The 17,303-nt window shown below is 37.4% G+C and overlaps 1 protein-coding gene across 1 annotated transcript; it reads left to right on the top strand.

Annotated features, from left to right (window-relative positions):
- Nucleotides 1-12,386: 12,386 nt before the first annotated feature.
- Nucleotides 12,387-15,612, top strand: LOC127977357 (extracellular calcium-sensing receptor). Its single transcript, XM_052582231.1, has 6 exons — nucleotides 12,387-12,607; nucleotides 12,737-13,028; nucleotides 13,252-14,040; nucleotides 14,121-14,348; nucleotides 14,446-14,569; nucleotides 14,702-15,612. The coding sequence occupies exons 1-6, from the start codon at nucleotides 12,387-12,389 to the stop codon at nucleotides 15,610-15,612; spliced, it is 2,565 nt and encodes an 854-aa protein (XP_052438191.1).
- The last annotated feature ends 1,691 nt before the right edge of the window (nucleotides 15,613-17,303 follow it).

Below are 17,303 nucleotides of genomic sequence, written 5' to 3'. Positions count from 1 at the left end.
CTGGCTTGCTTAGTTGGGGTCACTTCATCTACAGCGATATCATTGACTTGATTGCAAATGAATGACACCATATAATCATGCATTCTTGATTGTTTGTGGTTTTCCATTTTGGGAAGAGGTAATATTTGTTATTTTTACAGTTGATCACTAGGTGGGACCATTAACCCTTTAGATAGGCCTGTGCAAAAAAAAAAGCTTAGTTTCTGACTTGTATACTGTATGAAGCTATATGTACAGTACAGTGGTGGACGAAGTACACAAATCAAGTACTTGAGTAAAAGTACAGATACGTATAGTAAAATATTACAGTAAAAGTAAAAGTACTACTTTTTCAATTTTACTCAAGTGAAAGTACAAAAGTACTCAATTTTTTATGTACTTAAGTAAAAAAGTACTGAAAGATAGATGTTTGCAATTTTATATAGGCTACTTAATTTAATTTTATATCAGCAAATTTATTTTATATAATCCTACTGCTCAAAATACCTGGGATTTTGTCCAAAATAACAACTATATGGAGAGATATATTTTTGTTTTTGATATGGACTACGTTTACGAGAGTAATGTTCACTGTGAAGCTTACACTGTGATCTGAGAGAAAGCAGAGATGACCATCTGATTTTCACCAGTAAGAAAAAAGTATATTAAAGTTTGTTGTTTTACAGAACAACAAATTGGCGGCTTACTGTATTGGCGGCTTAATCCAAGATAGTGGCTTACATGTAGCATGTGTGTACTGGCATCTCGCTGTTTGTCTTGTCCAGCATTTTATTTTTATTTTATTTTTTCTATAATCTTAAGATCTGTTTTATAACTGTTTAAAACTATCATCAAAATGAAGACATTTTCCATACTCTTTTGTCTGCTCAATTGTTTGCAATTGTGCATTTTAATGGACTGCATGCTTTCAGCCCCCGAAGGGAGAGCAGGATATATGCCATGTTTTTGGACCATTCCGAATACCGTGACCTGCTCTGAGTTGGTGGATGGAGATACTGTTATGAGGACCTGGGTACTCAAGATTCGCCTTATTCACTGGAAGCTGCTTATTTTGAGAGGTAGGCCAAAAAGCCTGCGATGTCTGTGGGCCTAAGGAAATGGAAAGCTGTCTCCTTATGCGACATCCATCTGCAGTGATCGTTCGACCACTGGCTCTGTGAGGAAAAGCTGGTTTGTTGTTCTTCTGCTTTTAATTTCAGGTAATATCCCCCCTAATCCAGGCCCAGAGATCATGCAGCTTCAAACTCCTGATGAATTTAAATCTAGTGATGGTTTACGCTTCTTCCACCTTAACGTTCGTAGTCTGATAAATAAAATGGACTACATAAGAATATGGCCTGAATCAACGAACTCTGACATTATGGTTCTCTCTGAGACATGGTTAAATAAATCCATTACAAATTCCATGATACATATTGAGGGATATAATGTTTTTAGATCAGATCGCACAAAGAAAGGTGGTGGAGTTGCAGTTTATGTTAAGTCAAAGTGGAATTGCACCTGTTTGTACTCTGTTAGTAAGCCACATTTCTTTGAATTGGTGGCAATCAAACTTCATTTTCAAATGGTCATGACATCATCGTCATTGGATGCTATCGTCCACCGTCAGCATCAAGTGAAGTTATCACTTCACTTACTGATCTTCTTCATAAATGGACTAACTCCGAATTGATTTTACTTGGGGATTTAAACTGGGACTGGTCATCAAAATTGTCTGATCCATTCAAGGAAATTTGTGACTCTCTTTGTTTGGAGCAATTGATAAAATCTCCAACACGGTTGAATCAAAAAGACCCAAGCAAACCTTCATTAATTGATGTCATTTTAACTAATGCTTCTCATAGATTTTCTGCTTCTGGAGTTTTCTGTAATGATGTAAGTGACCATTGTGTTATAGTATGTGTGAGAAATTGTAGGACCCTAAAAAGCAAACCACGTATTATTTCAAGACGTTATTTTAAGCATTTTAACGAGCAAGCTTTTTTACAAGATATTTATGATAGTGGTTTACATGTGGTTTCTTTGATACCTGATGTAGATTTAGCATTGGAGTATTTCAAATGTACTTTTTTAAGTATATGTGATAAACATGTTCCTTTTAAAAAAATCAGAGTAAGAGGGAGAGATAACCCCTGGTTTACCGAGTTAATTTCCTCACGTATCAAAGAACGTGATGCTGCATGGGTTAAAGCAAAGAAAACAAATAATCTTCAGGACTGGGTACATTACAGGACATTAAGAAATAATAGTACAAAATTGAAAAAAAAAAAAAAAAGCTAAATGTGAGTATTATTTAAATGCAATAAGTGGACATTTGAATGATCCCTCCAAATTTTGGAAGTTGTGTTTCTGGTATAAAACCCTCTATGAGTTTACCTGATTATTTAAAAGTAAAGAAAAAAATTATAAAAGGGAAAGAAATAATTGCTAAGGTTTTTAATATTTTTTTCATTACTGCGGTTTCAGCCCCTGACCCTAGTCATTTAACCAACGATATAATAAAAGGGAATGTTGAAGCTGAAATATATCGCTCTACTCAGCCTTTTACATTTAACCCTGTTTTAGTATCACAAGTTCATAAAGCCCTACTAAATTTAGATTGTAAAAAGTCAACAGGGCCTGATAATATTGAACCTTATTTTTTAAAAATTGCAGCAGACTTTATAGCAGAACCTATTACTTCTATTTTTAATTTAAGTTTAACGTCAAATGTAATTCCCCTTGCATGGAAATCAGCCATGGTTCTTCCTTTGTTAAAAGGGGGTGATCCTCATGAACTGGATAACTATCGTCCTATTTCAAGGTTATCAGTTATGGCAAAAGTTTTTGAGTCTTTTGTAAATGATCAGGTTAAACAGCTTTTAACAGAAAATAATATTTTAAATGAGTTTCAATCGGGGTTTAGGTCAGCCCATAGTACTGTAACAGCAGCAACTCTTTTCACAAATGATATTATTACTTCTTTGGATAATAAAAATTACTGTGCTGCTTTATTTGTAGATCTCTCTAAAGCTTTTGATTCTGTAGATCACAAAATTCTTTTAAAAAGACTCAGTTTCTTAGGTTTTAGTAAAATGAGTATAAATTGGTTTAAAAATTATTTATCCGAAAGATCGGAGTGTGAAATTACATTTAAAAAAAACTAGAAATCAAGAAAGGTGTTCCTCAGGGATCCATTTTAGCACCAATTTTATTTTCAATTTATATCAATGGTTTGGGTCAAGATATAACGTCAGCTAAACTGCATTTATATGCCGATGATACAATTATTTATACGGCTGCACAGTCCATGAAAAAAGCTGTAGAACTATTACACGATTCTTTCCAGGTATTGCAATCTTCATTGTTAAATTTAAAATTGGTTTTAAATATTAAGAAAACTAAATATATGCTGTTTACTTGCTCTCGTAACAAACTCGTGATTCCACCCATTTTAACTTTGGAAGGGGACTGTGTAGAAAAAGTAAATACCTATAAATATCTGGGCTGTGGCTTGATGAAAGGTTAGGTTTTAATATTCATATTGACAATCTTTCAAAAAAACTCAGACTCAAATTGGGGTTTCTTTTTCGTTTAAAGAAATGTTTTCGTTTTGAAGCCAAAAAAAGAATTATTCAAAGTTGTTTTCTTTCTTTGCTGGACTCTGGCGATGTGGTTTATATGCATGCTAATGTATCTTCACTAAAAAAATTAGATTGCATATACCATGCTGCAATACGATTTGTGACAAATGCTCCTACACGTACACATCATTGCACTTTGTTTGATTTGGTTGGCTGGCCCTCTTTGTATCAGAAGAGAAAAATGCATATGTTGATGTTTATTGCCAAAGCTCTAATAGGTAAACTGCCTCTGTATATCTGTAGTCTCCTATCTTATTGTTCTGGTAGTTATAAAACTAGATCGTCTTTTAAATTACTTTACTTTGTATGTGCCTCGATCATACACCGAGTTTGGTAAAACTGCCTTTTCCTGTTATGCGCCCAGACTATGGAATGAAATGCAGAGTATTTTGAAGCTAAACATGCTGCCATCGTTAAATATTTTTAGAAACCTTTTGATGTCACATTTGAAAGAATCATGTTCCTGTTTTACTTAACATTTATATATTACATTAATCTTGAGTGCTGGACATTTTTGTGACAGGATTTTTTTGTTTTGTTTTCCTTTAATGTTTGTCTTGTAATATTTTATGTGTGAAATTTTGTATGCTGCCATTTTGGCCAGGACTCCCTGGTAGAAGAGATTTTTATCTCAAGGGATTATTCCTGGTAAAATATGGGTTAAATAAATTTAAAAAAAAAACATCACATTTAATAAGGCCTGAGGTTAGGAAGAACATTTTAAGGAAAATATAATTATATTTTCACAATTATTTTTTCCTTCTCAAATTTTGTCTGTGGTGTAATTAAATTGTGTTGATAATTACTGTAGTTACCATGTTCTGAACATCACATAATTTCTTTTGTCCCTAGATGTAATCTATATATATATATATATATATATATATATATATATATATAGGTTGTTGAATAAAAATATTGGACATTATTTACAAAAAATACCTCAAGTTAGTGTCACACTGTGACTTTTTGGGGGCGGAACCAAAAGTGGCGAAGCTTGGTTCCGCCCGAAGATGGTTTCCGCCCGGCCCGTATATTACAAACACCGGAACTTCCGGGAAACTCCGGGAGGCAAATTGGGCTGTACAAGGCACAGGTGAGGACAATAAACGCGGCGATCGTGGATTGGACAATGGAGAGAACAGGAAGGGTATAAAAGGAGTCTCAGAAATTCAAACAGCAGTTCGAGTTGAATCGTTTCAGGCCGATCTGGCGGGCAGTGTAGAGGTTTGGGCAGAGTCAGCATTGGTGAAGGCAGAGGATCTTCACGGGGTGAAGAAGGAGACAAGGACACTAGTAACTGGGCTGAGTATACAACATTTATTGATGTTTGATGAGACCATCTATATATAAACTACTGATGTGTTGGAGTCACAGTCATAGGAAGTACTCACCGGAAGTAACGTCAAGGGCGATCTCCAGCAACGGAAAACCGATGGTGTGAAGAGGATTGGACAGCTAGAAGGAGAAGGAGACAAAGGAAGAGTGTTATCGTTCATTTGTGAGTACTATTGGACAGTGCATTGTACATCATTGGGGAGAGTGCATTATCCAGCGTATGTTGTGAGCATCTGGTAAATAGGCCAGCGGCCCCATTACGGAGCAGAGTTTTGGGTGAGCCGGGAAGTACGAGTACAGGAAGCCGCAAGCAGTCGTGACGGCAACGTTATTCCTCCGGCCCTTCATCTATCAACAACGGCCAATGAAACCCCAGGATAAGTCCTAGTAAACCGTGGTTCTGACCCTATTTCACGTAGAGTGTGTGGAGTGCAGTGGGTGAGTCCTTGTCTTTGCTGTGAGTGTGTACACTTGAAATCTTGCAGTGGTATGCTGTGGTTGTGTTGTCAGTAGCCACCCTGGACTGGATGAGTCGTGGGGGAGACCAGTGACGTTGAGGCTGGTGAAGCGCCATTTTCATCTAAATGCCATTTTGCGACCCCTGCATGGAGACCCAAATGTAACGTCCTGTCTAGACCCTTTCAGAATACCCTGGCTCTGTGGAAGCGGTGGTGAAGAATACACGTAAGCAAGACTGGTGTGAGTAAAAGCCAAAATTATACCTATATGCAAGGAGGAAATTTTACTGTTGCAAATTAGCTGTGTGGATTTACTTTACCTGTTGTGGAGCCTCTTCCAAGGTTCACCCCGGTCCAGATCCCTTAAACTGCAAATAGAAGAGAGGAGAGGGAAGCGTTCGGCCCGGTGCGACAGTGTTTAACTTTCCCCGACGCACAGGAAATCCCTGTGGAGGCCTGCGCTACGACGACTTACTACTCCAGGTCTGACAGTTCATCTACTTACTGTATCGCAGTATTTCACCGTAAGCCCACCGCCCAGGAGAAGTATTCTAGGAGAATAGAGCCCCAGTTGCCTGTGGAATACTTACCTTTGTCCATTGCTGCGAATCACTAAAGTGAGAATAGAGCCCCAGTTGCCTGTGGAATACTTACCTTTGTCCATTGCTACGAATCACTAAAGTGAGAATAGAGCCCCAGTTGCCTGTGGAATACTTACCTTTGTCCATTGCTACGAATCACTAAAGTGAGAATAGAGCCCCAGTTGCCTGTGAAGTACCTACCTGTGTTGTCCCCCGCAGTTTGAGTGACCTCTCTCTTGCAGTGCCATTGGAGTTCTGTGTCGCGGGTTGGCGCTCACCTCGGAGTGTGCAGAAGGGGAGGCGCCGCCCGAGCACCCTGTACGAAGAGATCGGAGGAACAAGTCGTTTATCAGCCAGTCGTATGGACCCAAGTAACAGGTAGCCACTCTCACCGGATCGATTACTCATTGTGTGTTTCACTCTGCCTTCAGGAGAAAAGAAGGGCGCCACGAGTCAACAAAAGCCCAAAGGGACATACTAACCCTCGCCGCATAGTCCTCTCCGGCCCCTTTCTCCTCCTGCTGAACAGAGATGATAATTTTAAGATTTACCTCCCCCTCCCTGAATTATTTTAATTAATTTAAATAAAGTTGTTTTAATATTACTTACGCTTGGTCTGTCTGGTCATTGGGGTTGCTTTGAGACCTCCTCGGGGTGGAAACTAGGAAGGGGCGTGACTTGCAACATCTGTGGTCCGCTCCGACCTGTGACATTAGCAACAGCAAGCTTGTTAGCTAGAGAGTTCGCATCAACTAACAATATTTACTTATTTTCAGTACGGTTATGAATAAACATTCATGTCTGTCTAGTTAATCCAAACAATAACGTTACTCAAGAGAGGAAAACCAAGGTCTAGCTTGGACCAAGGAAACAGAACCGGAGCACACAACGTTTTTAATAATAAATTAATAAAAACCTACTAACGTTTCGACGCTCATGCTTTTTCATATTTTTCAAGAATATAACGTTACTGTTGATAACATTACTGTTGATAAAACGGACGTCACATAGGACATGGTAGCATTTTAATAAAACTTTTAATATTACGGCAGCGGGGAATTTTAGCATGCACAAGTTATTTTATTTAATCTGTGTTTAATGGTTAATTCTTTACTTTTTTTTTTTTTTTTTTAACCTAAAACACAGATGATTGTGTCTGCATTCGAGCATTTCAGTGGGCTTAAACAGATCACTCTTTACAGCGGATTTAGTTCCCAAACAACTTACAATTTTGACCTAAATATGATTTTCGTCTGGGATCTAACAAGCAAGAAGTAATTTAGAAAAAAAGTTTGTCGGACGTGAAATGAATGCACTCGGGGCTAGAACAAATGCTAGCGCTGGGACTACGAGGCCTGTTGAGATGGAAACCTCACATGTAAGTACCAACCCATTTTTAACGGATATAAGAGACATTAAAGGTCCCATGACATGGATCATTTCCTTATCTTTAAATGCTTTTTAATGTTCTCTTAGGTGTACTTATATTGTTAGTAGGATTCTTACATTTAAAATTTAGAAATAAAAAGTGTTTTTAGATCCTGATATTAGCCCTCTGGCTTGAATGCTCTGTTTGAAGGGGCGTGTCTGCTGTGAGACTCCTAGTAAACCACAACTGTTGTGATTGGCTGACATCATTGCATTCGAAATGGGTTCATGTGGAACCCCTCTCAAATATAACGTTATATATTTATCTATCTATCTATATATATATATATATATATATATATATATTTTAACTATTACAGCTGTCGAGATTAACGAATCGTGGAAGTGTGGATTATATAAAAAAAAAATTGATCTTTTCCCATCATATGAAAGGCTGCAGTGATGAGCATTGAGTAGACAGAGTCTGTTTATCGCGTGGATGCAGTGATCTCGTCATTATTGCAACACGTTATCTCACAAAATGCTTTCACCACAGCTAACAGCAAACACATGAATACAGTAAGAGCTCCGTTGTGCAGCATAACAGCGTCATTCATTTTAACGGCAGTTTGGGCAAGTGTGCAGATATACTCGCGATGTGTAACAGCTCCGGAAAAAAAGTGAGCTTTCTTTGATCGCTCTCTGTAGTTAAATCACAATTTAAATAACAGATTTGTTTCATGCTACTAAGAGAAACAATGCGAAGTTGATCGTTTAGTCTCTGGCTTGATTCACTGATGCATAAACAGTATTAAACGATTTAGAAAGAAAGTCTGTGTGAATTTGAATGATTAGCTACACATCAGAAATCACTGATCACAGTTCAGGCATTAATGAACACTGTTACTCACTGTTTGTGCCGGTGCTGTCGAATCCATATCATAAAAGTCTGTTAACGCCTGTGGTGACATTGCGACTGAATTATATGTAAATATTTGGGCGGGCAAAGCAGAGAAAGGGGAGGTAACAATTCTCGTTGCAACGTCACAACGAGGAGATTCAATATCAGCCCGTTTGAGCTTCCATTTTCTCAAAGGCAGAGAAAGATAGAAAAATCTCAATTTACACCGATTCAAATTTCTAGAAACTTGGGGACCATATACAGGCTAGGGGAACTCATATTAATCTTAAAAAACCTCAGAAAGTGAAATTTTCATGTCATAGGACCTTTAATATGGACCCAGTTAATCACAGGGATGGTCGAAATGGCGACAGCACTAATCCTTTTGCATCTGGCATGGAACGCACGTTAGCCGTGGATGGCGCGATTGTTTACGGACGGATGCCGTCATTCAACCTAGCTTCGCTGTACTTTTCTCTGATTTTTCTAAGATTTTTACATCATCAGATCATCACAGTGCTCAAACAACAGATTTTTGGCACAAACGCTAAAACTAAATACATTGGGACTGGAATAATACTACAAAAAGAAGACTTTGTCTCCCACTGCTAACAGCTTACATTCCTGTGACGGGATAACAACTGCCTACATTCAAACAGAAGAGAGAGAAAATGCCCCCTGTTGGATCTACTTGTTGCATGAACTGCTGCAAACTTCTACAAAGGATTGTGATTCTTGAAACAAAGTTACTTTCTGGATTTCCAAAACAGACGGAACACTTAGCAGACCGTCGTCATGGACCCCCTCAGCATACAGCCGGTGAGTCCCATGAATCTTCTGAATCTCAACAATTTATACTAAGTGTAGAGGAACAAGCCGAAACTGATCGCCACACTAATCGATTGCACAAACAGGGAGCGAGACCCAAAGGAACACGAAATATCAGATTGTCACGAGTTTCTCGTATTGCTGCCATAGCTTCCTCTACCCCAGATTCGACTATAACAAGGCTTGTAAATACTGGTATTCTACCACCCGCTATACATCTGGAGAACAGATTTGAAGCATTAATAAATGTGGGTGAGGAATCCCCAAATGTATTTAAACATGGATCTGATCAGCCAGCAGCTAACATCGCTACTAACAGGCGCTCAAGGACAAGCAGACAGTGGCATTCAGCTCAGAGCGCAGCCGAGCCAAGGACTCTGATAGTGGGTGACTCTGTTATCAGAAACATCCGTAGCAGGACTACAACAACATGCTGCCTTCCTCAAGCAACAGTCTCAGATGTGAACAAGGAACTTCAGAACATTCTGATGAAGCACAAGACTGCAAATTGAATAATCATCCATGTGGGGAAGAATGATATTCAGAAAGAGCAGTCAGAACTCCTTAAGAAGGACTTCAATGAACTCTTTGAAAACTTCACTTCAAAGACTCAAAGTTCAGTCGTTCATCAGTGGACCACTCCCAGCAAGGGGAACAAATATGTTTTCACGGTTGCTTGGGCTGATCACATGGCTACAAAGATCTTGTAATATAAAAGGAGAAAATTTAATCGACAACTTCAATCTTTTCTGGGGCCATAGACAATTGTTTAAACCAGATGGCCTCCACTCAAACAAACTTGGTGTGTGAGTGTTTAAGGACAATATCTACTTCTCCCTTCGTCATCCTACTTGTCTTTTGAATATTTAGGGATTGTGCTGAAAGGTGCTCCACGCATTCTGTTTATTATTATTTACAGGCCTCCAAAATACTCTCCAGCCTTTGTTGAAGAGGTCACAGAAATGTTATCAATAATTTCCTCAGAGTTTGACTGTTTTGCAATTGCAGGGGATTTTAATATTCACATAGATAATGCAGAAAACATAACTACATAAAAAATGATAACGGTTCTAAACACTTTTGACCTGATTCAGCATGTACATGGACCCACACACAAAGGTGGACACACTCTGGATCTAATCATCACTAGGGGTCTAAACATTTCATCCATTGTTACTAAGGACATAGCACTGATCTGATCACTTCTGTATTTTCTTTGATATATTGATCTCTGCTACCACTGAATCTAGAACTGTCTCTGTCAGAAGGAGATGCATAAACGAGAACACAAATGTACTATTTATGGGGGCTATATCTTTAAGACCAAGCATTTCTGCAGACTCTGTTGATATTCTCTTTGATTCCTTCAACTCAAAAGTTAAGAATGTAATTGATGATATTGCACCAATAATAGTCAGTAAGAAAACAAACAAGACAGAAATCAGTTTGGAGAAGATCAACAGCAGTTCAGACTATGAAAAGACAATGCAGAAAATGTGGAGGAAGACAAAACTTGAAATTCACTATAGCATCTAGAAAAAACAGCCTTCATGCTTTTAATGTGAAACTAGCCACAGCTAGACATAATTTCTTCTCAAAACTTATAAACAGTAACTTAACACTCATACTCTTTTTGCCACTGTTGAGAGACTGACAAACCCCCCAAGTCAGATTCCCAGTGATATGCTCTCAGACAGCAAATGCGATGAGTTTGCTTCTTTCTTTTCTGAGGAGATCATCAATATCAGGAATACGATTAGCACATCCTCAAGTAACGCAGAGGTCAGACAGATTCGGCCAAAATATCAAAAAGATACTATGTCTGTTTTTGAAACAATTGATAGCAAAATTCTGGAAGACATAGTGCAGCAACTAAAATCGTCAACCTGTTGTCTTGACACACTTCCCACATCTTTTTTCAAAAGTGTGCTTGACTGCTTAAAACCAGATCTCTTAGAAGTGGTGAATGCCTCACTTCTTTCTGGGACATTTCCAAACTCCCTAAAAACTGCAGTTGTTAAGCCCCTCCTGAAAAAGACCAATCTTGATAACACAATTTTGAGCAATTTGAGACCAATATCTAATCTTCCTTTTATAGGCAAAATTATAGAAAAGGTAGTTTTTAATCAGCTGAACAAATACTTAAACTCAAATGGATACCTGGACAATTTTCAATCTGGTTTTCGACTGCATCACAGCACAGAGACAGCACTCATTAAGATAATAAATGATATTCACTTAAATTGTGACTCTGGCAAAATATCAGTGCTGGTATTGCTAGATCTCAGTGCTGCGTTTGACACTGTTGATCATAACATACTACTAGAGAGACTGGAAAACTGGGTCAGGCTTTCTGGGATGGTACTCAAATGGTTCAGATCATACTTAGAAGGGAGAGGCTATTATGTGAGTATAGGAAAGCATAAGTCTAAGTGGACGTCCATGACATGTGGAGTCCCACAAGGCTCAATTCTTGCACCGCTCTTGTTTAGCCTGTATATGCTTCCACTAAGTCAAATAATGAGAAAGAACCAAATTCCCTAACACAGCTATGCTGATGATACCCAGATTTACCTAGCCTTATCTCCAAATGACTACAGCCCCATTGACTTCCTCTGCCAATGCATTGATGAAATTAATAGTTGGATGTGCCAGAACTATCTTCAGTTAAAGCAAGTAACAGTGAGTACAGCAGTGGTAATGTGTGTGAATAGAGTATTAGCAATATAAGGACAGTTAGCAGCAACCATGCTTGCTGATGCTAACGGGGTAAAAGCTAATCGCGGACCCGGGAGATCAAAATAAAACTAGTGATAGCGAGGCGCTCTGATTGTTTTTTTTGTAGAATACAATAGAGTATATATTTACACATTATATCAACGGAAATGATGGTGTATAAAATTGATTTTTAATAGTCTATGAAAAGAATATAGTGACAGAGCTCAAACCTATCCTTCCCGATCTAATTGCAGGTGTCATGAAACATGTCTGGCACGGAAATGCCTCAAATAACATAATAATAACATACTATTTATTTCAGAAAATGATATTCTTTTTTTAGAACAAGATACAAATACAAGTAAATAAAACCAAAACAATATAAGAAAACAAGAGCACAAATAAACTGTAAACTAAAATTAAAATTTTCCCTCAAATGCTGTTTTCCTCCATAATGAAACATGTAAATGGTTAAATATGCCAATCCCACAGGGTATTTTAAGGTATGATAAAATGCAGCACTTCTCCATTTCTGTCTCAGAGGTTCCTGTCCCTCATACATACTACTGGTATGGCAAAGAGCACTGTGTCACTGCTTCTACTGCTGGTGGTGGTGCATGGTGTCTTTGTGCCAGCTTCAGCACAACTCTGCAGTCTGCTTGGTCACTCTGCATTTCCTGTACTTTCTGCAGAAAGAGACATCAACATTGGAGCAATTTTCTCAATTCACAGAAGTGCTCTGCTAAAGATGCACCCTTTCACTTCCAAACCAGAGCCAACAACATGCCTCAGGTCTGTATGATGTTATATATATATATATATATATATATATATATATATATATATAATAAATAAAAAAAAATAACATGACTTATAAATATTTGTCATTTTACAAAACCAATTATTTTTTTATGTTCACAGGTTAAACTTGCGTGAATTTAAATTTGCTCAGACATTTATTTTTGCCATTGAGGAGATAAATAACAGCACACAGCTTTTGCCTGGAGTTTCTTTGGGTTATAAAATATACGATGCCTGTAACTCTATAGCATTGGCTATCCTCTCAGGCATGTCTTTGATGAATGGTTATGAAAATATTTTGAGTGATATATCCTGCTCTCGATCACCAGCTGTCCAGGCCATTGTTGGAGAGTCGACATCTTCTCCTACCATAGCTTTGGCTACTGTGGTTGGGGCATTCAACATACCTGTTGTAAGAACTCTAGCTTATACTGATTAAGCATGACAAATGTAAATATAAAATAAGTGTAAATATAGAAATCAGTGTTTAATATTGGTTATATTTTAGCAGTGTGTGTACACACACACACACACACACACACACACACACGTTATCTGCATAATGATGATTTATAGTGCATAAACAAGGATCTAAAAAAGATATGGTTAATGTAGTCTTTTTCTTTAAATTACAGATCAGTCATTTTGCCACATGCACGTGCCTGAGTAACAGGAAAATATATCCATCCTTCTTTAGAACAATACCCAGTGATTATTACCAAAGCAGAGCGCTGGCACAGCTTGTCAAGTATTTTGGCTGGACGTGGGTTGGGACGGTCAGGAGTCGCAGTGACTATGGAAATAATGGGATAGCAGCATTTGAAGAGGCTGCAAAACAAGAAGGTATTTGCATTGAATATTCAGAAGCTGTATTAAGAACTGATCCACCAGAGCAGTTTCTGAAGACACTGGAAGTGATTAAAAAGGGCACAGCCAGGGTTGTGGTGGCTTTTATCTCATTTGGAGATTTTGCCCCCCTTGTGAAAGTAATTGCAGAACAAAACATCACAGGGCTGCAGTGGGTTGGCAGTGAATCCTGGATAACATCTCGAAATCTTGCAGAAACCAAGGAATACAGTTTCCTTTCTGGAGCTGTGGGCTTTGCTGTAGTAAATGCCAAGCTTCTGGGTCTGCGAGAGTTCCTAGTGAATGTGAACCCTAATCAAGAACTAAAAAATGAACTTTTAAAGGAATTCTGGGAAACAGCTTTTCAGTGTTCTTTCAGATCCAGTGGTAGTAATGCCTGTACTGGCTCAGAGAAACTGGCAGAGCTGCAAAATGAATATACTGATGTATCTGAGCTACGAATAGAACATAAAGCTTACACTGCAGTGTATGCTGTTGCACACACACTGCATAATGTTTTAAAAGACTTTAAATCATCCACCAACAACAGCAAAGGAGAGCTGCCCACACCAAAAAAAGTAAGAGCATAAAAAATATTTTAGAAAAATCTTAGAAAAATCGTACTAAAATGAATGATGTTTCTGGCCTTTCCTTTGAGGTATTGCAATATATGAGAGATGTGAGCTTCACTATGAAAACAGGTGAGAATATATTTTTTGATGCAAGTGGTGATCCAGTGGCAATATATGACCTGGTGAACTGGCAGCCTGCTGAGGATGGAAGATTACAGTTCGAGAATGTGGGTGTCTATGACAGCTCACTGCCTTTAGAGCAACGTCTTCAAGTTAATCAGGAACACATACTATGGGCAGGGAAGAGAGCACAGGTACATCAATCATATAATTATTTCATGAAAACAAGCAATTAATTTAACAAATCAAACCATTATTTGGGCAACTTATTGAAAGAAAATTTTGCTACAGTTGCCTGTGTCCGTGTGCAGTGAAAGCTGCCCCACTGGAACTAGAAAGACTGTGCAGAAAGGTCGGCCTGTTTGCTGTTATGACTGTACTCCATGTGCAGAAGGAGAAATCAGTAATAGCACAGGTAAATTAGCACATGCTGGGTAACTTTCTTTAATTAAAGTATGACAAAGTGGAGCGTAATACTGTCCATTGGTCATGTAACTTTATGATGCATTTTCCATTTAAACAATATTTTCTTGAAATTCCTTCACAGATTCTAGTGACTGCTTTCCTTGTGATTTGGAGTACTGGTCGAATGAAAGCAGAGACAGATGTGTATTAAAAGTGGTTGAATTCCTTTCCTATACAGAAATCATGGGGATGGTGCTTTGCATTTTCTCCTTCATTGGCGTATTATTAACAGCAATGGTATCTTTTCTGTTTTATCTCCATAAAGAAACACCTATTGTAAGAGCCAACAACTCAGAGCTGAGCTTCCTGTTGCTCTTCTCACTCTCACTGTGTTTTCTCTGTTCACTAACTTTCATTGGCCGGCCCACTGAGCTGTCCTGTATGTTGCGTCACACAGCATTTGGGATCACTTTTGTCCTTTGTATCTCCTGTGTTCTGGGGAAAACATTGGTAGTTTTAATGGCCTTCAGAGCTACGCTTCCAGGAAGTGATGTCATGAAATGGTTTGGGCCTGCACAGCAGCGACTCAGTGTTGTTTCCTTAACATTAATACAGGTGATTGTCTGTGTGCTTTGGTTAACAATATCCCCTCCTTTCCCATATATGAATTTAAGCTATTATAGAGAAAAAATAATTCTAGAATGTAATGTAGGTTCAGCTCTTGGTTTCTGGACTGTTCTGTGTTATACTGGCCTGCTATCAAGCTTGTGTTTTGTTTTAGCTTTTCTTGCTCGGAAGCTCCCTGATAACTTCAATGAAGCCAAGTTCATCACATTCAGCATGCTCATATTCTGTGCTGTCTGGCTCACATTTATCCCAGCTTATGTCAGTTCTCCTGGAAAATTTACTGTAGCTGTGGAGATATTTGCCATTTTAGTTTCAAGTTTTGGTTTACTATTTTGCATATTTGCCCCAAAATGTTACATAATTTTGCTAAAACCAGAGAAAAACACAAAGAAACAAATGATGGGGAAATCTTCTACAGCTCTTTGAAACAAGAGTTAATCATATAACTGATTAAAGCCAACATAGCCAGCTCTATCAAATGCATTTCTCCCACAGGCTGTGGCAGGCTCTGCAGTGTAGGCCGGGTCAGCACTAGACACAGTGGACTCTCAGTGACCATCTCCATCACAGCCATATTCTGGACCTGCATTATGTACTTTCTAATAAGAAATGATATTGACTTTTTGCAGTTAACAACAAATGGAAGTTACTTTTTAATGTATTGAATTTATATCTTTAGTTTTCTAGATTTTCTACATAACTGTTGTTTTAACAGTAAACAGTATAGACATGCATACATTTAAAAGATTATTACCTTTATTTGTATAGCACTTTATAGAATGCACATTGTTTTAAATGAGTTCTAAAGTAATTAATAGGTTAAACGTTTAGAGATCATGTATATGCTATAAATTTATAGAAGCAGGTGAAACACTGAGCCTCATACATATGCTAATATTAAGTACATACTAATTTATTTTGACTGTATTATAATTTCAGCAACATAAAAAAAAAAAAAAAATCTGGGATTCAATTTGTAAAAACAATTCCCCCATATCAGACAATGACTTTCCTAAAATGTAGTAATCACTTCCTGACCTTTGTATGGATATTTATTAGCATGCATGCATGCAGATGTAACCTGTTAATAAACTACTAAATTTCTATAAAACTGGCAGACATTAGTGATTCATTTAAATTTCATGCTGCATATGCTGTATAGTTTTGTTTGTTCCAGTAAATGCATTAATTTATATGTAACTTATGTACTTGTAAGCCTGTATAATTTAACAAATTAATTTTCAATAATGAAATAATTACTCATATCCAAGGCTTGTAGCAAAATATTTTTGACCAAAAATCCTCTATTGCAGTGGTTTCTAAAGTGGGTGACATCAAAACTGGCTTAGTTGCTGCAGAATCTCACTTTTCATTCTTCTTTTTTGTTTTGTTTTTTGTTTAAACAGCCTAAAATAAATATCATACCATATAATAATAACCTTACAGCATTTATTTATTTATTTATTATTATTATTATTTTTTTTTTAAATATATCAAAACACCAGCATATTAACCCCTTGGGTATGGAGACAGAAATGACATACCCAAAATAAAAAGGTTTCTGCTCATGATTCTTTCTGACTAGATACATAATCAACCTTTTTTCACAAAGCTGACACTTTAAAGTTTACTGTTCAGGAATCAGAATCACTCAGAGTGTTATGATAATAGAGATAAATAAGCTCAAACATAAAAACAAAAATAAAAATATTAAAAACATATTTTTTAAATGTATTTTAAAAATTGTTGATGTAGGATATGAGTTTGAAAACACAGTGTAGCTAAGGCCACAAGTCTTCCAAAACTTCATTAAAAATTTCATAATCGAATCTGTAAAACTGTGAATTTTATTAAATATTTTCTAAGGCCATGTCATGTGTGTTTTTAGAGAAGGCTAATCAGATTGATTTATGGCCCTTGTCATCTCTGTAAGATCTCACATGTAAACTCTCCTGTGTATTTTGTATGTGTGTTTAGCTGTGAAAACTGCCCGATTCATTATATTGTTCTCACCAAACAAGTCTTTCACACCTCCGCCGGGTATGACACATTATCCAGATTATTCTTTTATCATTATTCTTTTGTTTTTATTCCACCTTTATTAGCCTTTATTGTGG

The sequence above is a fragment of the Carassius gibelio genome, chromosome B18 (assembly GCF_023724105.1).
Source record: "Carassius gibelio isolate Cgi1373 ecotype wild population from Czech Republic chromosome B18, carGib1.2-hapl.c, whole genome shotgun sequence".
Classification (NCBI taxonomy): domain Eukaryota; kingdom Metazoa; phylum Chordata; class Actinopteri; order Cypriniformes; family Cyprinidae; genus Carassius; species Carassius gibelio.
Note: the sequence above shows the minus strand (reverse complement) of the source record. Positions and strands in the feature narration are given on the sequence as shown.